This window comes from Micropterus salmoides, unplaced genomic scaffold (genome assembly GCF_014851395.1).
Source record: "Micropterus salmoides isolate LMB-PRFRI ecotype aquatic unplaced genomic scaffold, ASM1485139v1 Ms_hic_scaffold_18, whole genome shotgun sequence".
NCBI lineage: Eukaryota > Metazoa > Chordata > Actinopteri > Centrarchiformes > Centrarchidae > Micropterus > Micropterus salmoides.
The window spans coordinates 12,272,880-12,279,799 of record NW_024040928.1 but is presented as its reverse complement, the minus strand read 5'-3'; the positions used below and the strand labels follow the sequence as shown (position 1 = coordinate 12,279,799).

General features: G+C 41.3%; 1 protein-coding gene across 4 annotated transcripts in view; it reads left to right on the top strand.

The window, feature by feature from the left end:
* The first annotated feature begins 5,158 nt into the window (after window positions 1–5,158).
* Window positions 5,159–6,920, top strand: part of LOC119909289 (leukotriene B4 receptor 1-like) — a 9,298-nt gene continuing 7,536 nt past the window's right edge. For 2 of the 4 annotated variants that reach the window (XM_038727439.1, XM_038727438.1), the window contains exon 1: window positions 5,159–5,337. Coding sequence is in view for 1 of the 4 variants with exons in the window: in XM_038727437.1 (XP_038583365.1) it covers window positions 5,285–5,323 (39 nt within the window). In the remaining 3 variants the exon portion in view is untranslated. Of the gene's footprint in view, window positions 5,338–5,529; window positions 5,581–6,920 lie in introns of those variants that run through there. The other 2 variants (XR_005445417.1, XM_038727437.1) reach the window with 2 other exon arrangements.

Genomic DNA, 6,920 nt, shown 5'->3' with positions numbered 1-6,920 from the left:
CTTCAAAAGGATGATTAGTGGGCTTTTGTACTTTTTGTACTTGTAAAGTAACAATAGCACACAGTAAAATACTCAAACTAAAAGTTCTGCACTGACAATGTTACTTAGCAACATTTGTAGTAATTGTATGTTAAAATAACAGCTGGTGGTGAGCAGTGCCGATGCCAAGCCAGAGCCACGCAAGTGGGCAGCATAACCAGGCTTAGCAGCCTCTATGGACATAATGTTAGCGCTAATGGCAGAGGCGAAGAGACCAAAGAGGATGTTGACAGAGGAAGCTAAAAAGAGAAAAAGAGAGGCTGAGAGCAAAGTTGTTGATTTGTTAGTTTTTGATCATAAGTTATGTAATCTTAATAAATGCATGTATACAGCTGTCCTTACAACGGCTGTGAATTACACTCAAATCAGCTTTATTGTAAGGAGGAAGGAATTTGACTTGTTTGTATTGTCTTAATGTACTTACACAGAAATATATATACAAATACACTGTGGATATTTTGAGCATGTGTTGTAAATCATAAAAAGGTTAATTTCCCTTAGTTAACAAAATAAAGAACGTTCAGAGTTCTTCTTCATTTGTAAACCATCTTTTAGATTTTCGGAGGCAGTTCTCAGAATAAGGAACTGACCGGACTTTTGTTGGGATCGGGATAATCCTGATTTTATTTTATTTATTTATTTTGGATCAAAGGTAGCCCAATCCTACTAAAATGTTTTGAACAACACATACTGAAGGTTTGATCCAAATCAAAACCAAGATGGGATTGGGCGATCTAATCCGATTTCAGAATCCTTTTTTTCTTTTCAACAACCTGTTTTCCAGATTTGATCCAATGCAACGGCCCAAATCTGATCAGACTACTTTTGAACAACTGGGCCCTGGTGATCTATTGAAGATCCCTGTAAAGATGGGGGCCATTTGGTGAGCACAGGATTGACACAACATCCAAGGATGGTGCCATCCTGATCTTCCGTCTCTGTAAGAGCTCACAAACGTCCTCTTTGTCGATCCTGAGTGCAGGTAGGGGATCAGTGGGGAGGTGTGATAGGGTGGCAAGGGTTGTAAATGGTTGTTTAATTCAGGTGAGGGGTGTGAGTGTGGGCTTATCAAAGTTGCAGTAAAACCAAGCAGAAACCTCTGCAACTGAAAAAGGAAACAAAGGTTTAAGTGCAAAAAACTGCGGTTCCCCAAACAGCCACTTGAGGCTGACTCCAAAAGCGAATCAATCTCCATAGAACCTCATGTTAAAATGCCCAACTTTACAGCATAAATAAGCATGTTTCCCCATTCATGACAACTCTATGGGGAAATAATACTATGGCATAAAGTTGGGCATAATTCAGGGCATAGTCACTTTGAGTAAGAACTGGAGCCACCACACTGAACTTTACAATCACTCCTCAGAAAACTTTGGGTGATTCTCCATAGTGTGGGGGGAAGGTCTCTGCTGTTGGTAATGTTCTTCAGGCACACACTGACACAGGGTTGTTGCGCACCTCTTTTCTACTCTGATCTCATACAGGCCTACTACCTTGTTTCTTACAACCCGCCATTCTCTGCTTCTGATTGGCTAGTAGTCCTTACCTGAGAACTGCGCATGTGCTACTTGTTACGGCCGCGCTGGCTGCCTTAAAGTAATTGTGTTCCTGAGTGCTTCTGACTGTCATGCAAATTCCAGCTGTGTGAGTCCCTTACGAGGATTGGTTCCTCTGGAGCTGGGACTCTGTGATTCGTGTGGCTGTGACTCTACCGACCTTGCCAACCTGGACTCTCCAATCAACACCAGCTGGACTACAAATAGTTTGTGTGTCCACAGTTCAGGCGACTGTGAACCAGTGATCAGTTGGGGTTGCTTATCTCTGTTAGTTAATGAAATATCTAGAGTGTTTGTATTTCCTGTTTCTCTCTTGCCTGTCTAAGTGGTTTCAGTCAGTTCGAACCTTTGTAAATCACATAGTGTGATAGTGCACCAAGTGTTGGGCGCTCTTTTGTTTGAGCATTGTTTGTTTACTTTGTATTATTGTAAAGCATATAGGTGCTGACCTCCTTTTGTTTCTCCTTTTTGTTGTCAGTACCTATATAGCCTCTTTTGTTGTGTTTTCTTGAGTCAACTCATTTATTTAAACCTTTGACTTTAACCGGAATTCAGTTGTCCTTTACTGCCTTCATTTCAATCCCAAATCACTGCCTTACCTTAACGAGCTGGGTCCTAATACTACTCCCAACAAAGTAAGATGCATCACTCTGTAGCGCAAGAGCGGAGCATACAACACATAGGGTGAAAAGAGGAGCTGCAGCAACGTGCAGTATGAGAAAAATATGGTGTTTTTTGAAAATTAAACCATGTAAACCTGTTTTGGTACAACCCCTAATTAAAATTTTGAACCTGAAAATGAGCATAACCTCTTTAACTAAAATTGTTGTGACTGCAAGAGGTCCATGCTCTCTGGATCCCTTGCCTGCCTGGGTTGTTAAGGAACTATAGCCAACCTTAGGATTGTATGTTTAGCTTTCACTCTTCACAGGAGATTTTCCAGCTTAATTCAAATCTGTTGTGGTTAAACCATCATTGAAGGAACCAAATCTGGATATAAACAAAAAATTCTAGACCTGTTTCTAATATGGCCTTCTTATCTAAAGTATTTGAAAAAGTGGTCTCAAATCAGCTTTTAAAATATCTGTCATCTAATAATCATTCTGAGCCGCTGCATTCTACTTTTCAAGCAAAACATACTACTGAAATGGCACTCACAAAGGTGGTAAATGATCTGTTAGTGGCTGCTGACTTAGATTTAACATCTGTCCCTTTGTTGTTGGATCTTAGCGCGGCTTTTGATACAGTGGATCACTGTATTCTTTTGGACAGAATCGAGAAATACTTTGGCATCTCTGGCCAGGGGCTTATGTGGTTGAAATCTTACCTTTCAGAAAGATGTGTGTTTTATAATAACACATTGTCCAATCCTTATCCACTTCCGCACGGGGTTCCACAGGGTTCAGTCCTTGGCCCCTTGTTGTTTTCATTATACTTAGCGCCATTGGGTCAGATCATTCGTTCTTTTGGGATAACTTTTCATTGCTATGCTGATAATTTACAAATGTATATTGCAGGAAATTGCATCTGATTCTGTTAAGTATTGATGTGCTTGTGTCGGTACCTCTAAAGTGCGAGCGGCAGTGTAAATGGGGCGGCTGTGGCTCAGGAGGTAGAGCAGGTTGGCCGTTAATCAGAAGGTCGGGCTCCCCCTGGTTGCGTGTCGAAGTGTCAAGTGGCAAGATACTGAACCCCGAATTGCCCCTGGCGGCTATTCTGCCAGTGTATGAGTGAGTGTGAATGTTAGTTTCCGTTTGAGCACTTAGGATCAGTGTGACTGGTGAATGCAGATGTAAGAAGACTAGAAAGGCGCTATACAAGTACGGAGCATTTACTTGGCTGCTGTGAGATGCTGGTTATCAGCAAACTTCATGCTACTCAGCGCAGCAAAACTGAGATGATATTGGTATGCTATTGGTCCAGCTAGATTAAGTCATTTGTATGACAATTTTACTCTATCCATTGATGATTCGGTCATTCATTGCAAGGATAAAGTAAAGAATCTTGGGGTTATTTTTGATCGATCACTTTCGTTTGATTTGTATATTAAAGAGGTGACAAAAGTAGCCTTATTTCACCTCTGAAGAATCTCAAAGATTAGATTAGATTTGGCACTTAAAGATGCTAAGGCCCTTATTCATGCGTTTGTTACATCTAGGCTGGACTATTGTAATGTACTGTTCTCAGAGCTGCATAAGAAAAGTTTGCGAGGTCTGCAGATGGTCCACAATGCTGCAGCACGTATTCTGACTGGGTCATCTAAATACATGCATATAACTCCTGTGCTGGTCTCACTGCACTGGCTCCCTGTTATGGTTAGAGCAGATTTTATGGTTTTGTTGTCAATGTACAAAATAGTGAATGGCCTTGCACCATTATATCTGTCTGATCTTTTGAATTCTAATGTGCCTACACGGTTGCTGCACTCCCACGGGACAGGACTTCTGACTGTAGGTTAGGAAGAAAACGGTTGGTGAGCGAGCCTCTTCGTTCCATGCTCCAACATTGTAGAACAGTCTTCTAGCAGATATTAGACTGGCATGTTTAATTGAGGTTTTTAAATCAAAGCTTAAGACCTACTTATTAACTGCGGATGAGTCCTAAATGTTCGTTTATCTTTGATGTCTTTGTATAAGTGGTATTTACTTTTTACTGTAATGTCTTATTTGGAGTTTAATTGAGAGATTTTACTTTGAAAAATTCTGAACGACATTAAAAGATCTATAGCCTGCTTGACACACCTCTGAAAGAGCCGTTAGAGAACGCGATTCCCCTAAATTTCCTCTGTCTGGAGATACTGGGGAAATTGAAAAGTTATCAGTAGGTTGGTGGATGTGGATCAAACACCAGAACACAAACACACTGCAGCACTCGCAGTAATGTGAGCCTAAGAAACAGTCGCTGCAGAATCCGTTAGTTGAAGAGAAAAAAAAAATGGCTAAAGGTATGATTGAGCACACAATTTGAATGTGACAGTCCTGCCCTTTACCAACTGAGCTAACCAAACACCATAGTAACTACATGTAATATTTTGCCCTATATTCTCACCCACCATCTAATGGTTTAAAAAATTGCTCCGCTGCAAAACTCGTTTGCCAACACCTGCTGTATATTTTTACTTCTTCTTCTTGTTCTAACATACGTATTCAACATAGTGATAGGCATACTCTGCCTGAATTCTACCAGTAGAAGAACATAGTGACGCAACGCGCTCCGACATCCATGGAAGGGGGGACCCACGGTTATGTAGATAGAAATGGCTAAATTTAAGGTAATAAAAACATAACGATTCATTATGTAACATCTTTATAAACTGCTGAAAACATAGTTATGGATCTCATATTGCATTTCTGTCAAAAGACCCTCAGAAATATTACACACTGAACCTTAAAGCAAAAGTAGCAATACCACTCTGGAGGTGGGCATGGTTTGCATTCAGCTGCAGTATGGGGAGGTGGCTCAGGTGAGCAGAGCCAGGGAGAGCAAATTGTCACAGGTGCTGTTCATTGTCTAATTGTGCTCGACCTCTAAATGCAGTATGGTGCTGGACGTCAGATGTCTGCAGCCAGCCATGATACACAAGGCGCTTTCCCACTGCCTTATCCGGGATAATTACGCCCATATGCTGGCTCGCTGCGCTGTATGGGAGCCGGAAGGGGGGTCCGATGTGATCCGCCTCTGAGCCGGGAATGTTGGTAGTTACGGAGGCAGAACGATGTCTGTGTGAGGTGAAAAGCCACAGGTGTGACATTTCAATGCTGTTGTCAAGTCACTGTCTTTTTTTTCTCCACAGTCTTACTCCAGAAGTCCACTGACTCAGGCTGCGCCACGGTTTTGTTACGTCCTCAACCCAGCGTCAACGTTTACTTGAAGCATCTTAGAATTGGCTTGTTGTTTATTTGTCACTTTTGTGCTTCTATTACCTTCTTCACAGCTCTCTGTGACCCTGTTTCGTTCCGTCGTATGCAGGCTGCATATCCACAGGAGCATTTCAGAATCAGAGTATGTTGCCTGCCTGATTTTGCTGACATGTTTAGATTTTCTTGATTTGGTAATCAGTGCTTGCTCTTTGTGATTCCACTATGATCATGTAGGCTACGTAGTTAAATGGTTTATTGTTGTTTTACGATCGGGAGTCTGCACACGGTATTTTATTTTGAAAATTGACTCAGTGGACTTTGCAGGTAACCTGAAGACATTTGCATAGTATCAAATAGGCCTAATACTTCTTAATGCTTGGCCAAATGTTCATAACGCAACATCACTGAAGACTAACAACCGAGTACTAGACCAGCAGAGTATAAACAATTATTCAGGTAGCCTAACCTGGCCCAGTGCCCTGTGGCAGTTGCTGTCTGTTAGTTTTCTGTATCTGATCATCGACCATCGCACCGCACCGGACTAGTAACACAACCTATAGGTCTACCAGAGAGGGAGCAGGGCGCTGGAGTGGACGGTGCAAGGAATCGACCGGTGCACTGTGGACTGTAGGTGATCACTCTCTTCGGCTAGATAAAGCCAGAAAGCTCCTTCTTTTAAGCATGATCCATGATACAAAAATAGAAATGAATGGCAAAAATAGCATAATGTCAAAATTTTAGAGACCACAAGTCACACACAGAACTAAACAAATAATTAAATATATTCAAGTTAACATTTAAAATAACAATGAAACAACATTTATTTATATACATAGCAATTTAGGGATAAAAACTCGGTCAATCTCTGAGATTATAAAGAGCACTATATGCTGGCAAGTACATGCTTTTTGGCAAATATTGTGCCATGTAATTACCCTACTGTAAGCTCCACATTTGTGCTGTGAAATTGTGAAGTCCTTAGGAACTGTTTAAAGGAACAGCACTGTCCAGAATGCTGAAAGGGAGAGGGGTCAAATCATAATTGGTTGTCTTAGCATGCTTGCTTGTCAATAAACTGTCAGAGCTAATTCCTTTTTCAGTGTAGCAGTTTGAGTGTGAGTGAGTGAGAGAGAAAGAGAGAGAGAGAGAGAGAGAGAGAGAGAGAGAGAGAGAGACCTTTTCTGCGGGCCTCCCCTACTGATTTCAAGTGAATTTAAGTTTAAACAGCAATAACAAAAGTTTAAACAGCAATAACACATGATAATGTGGTCGTCATCCTTACATAAAAAGTCAGACATTTGGGATACAGGTTCCATCTTGACAGCATTTGAGCACCAAGCATAATAGATGTAAAACAGAGTCCCACCCCAGAGTCCAGCGCTGACAGTTCAAAAACTGCGATGGACTGCCTGATAAAGATTTGTCAGTTCACTGTGGCAGTATATCTAGTAGTGTAGTGATCAAG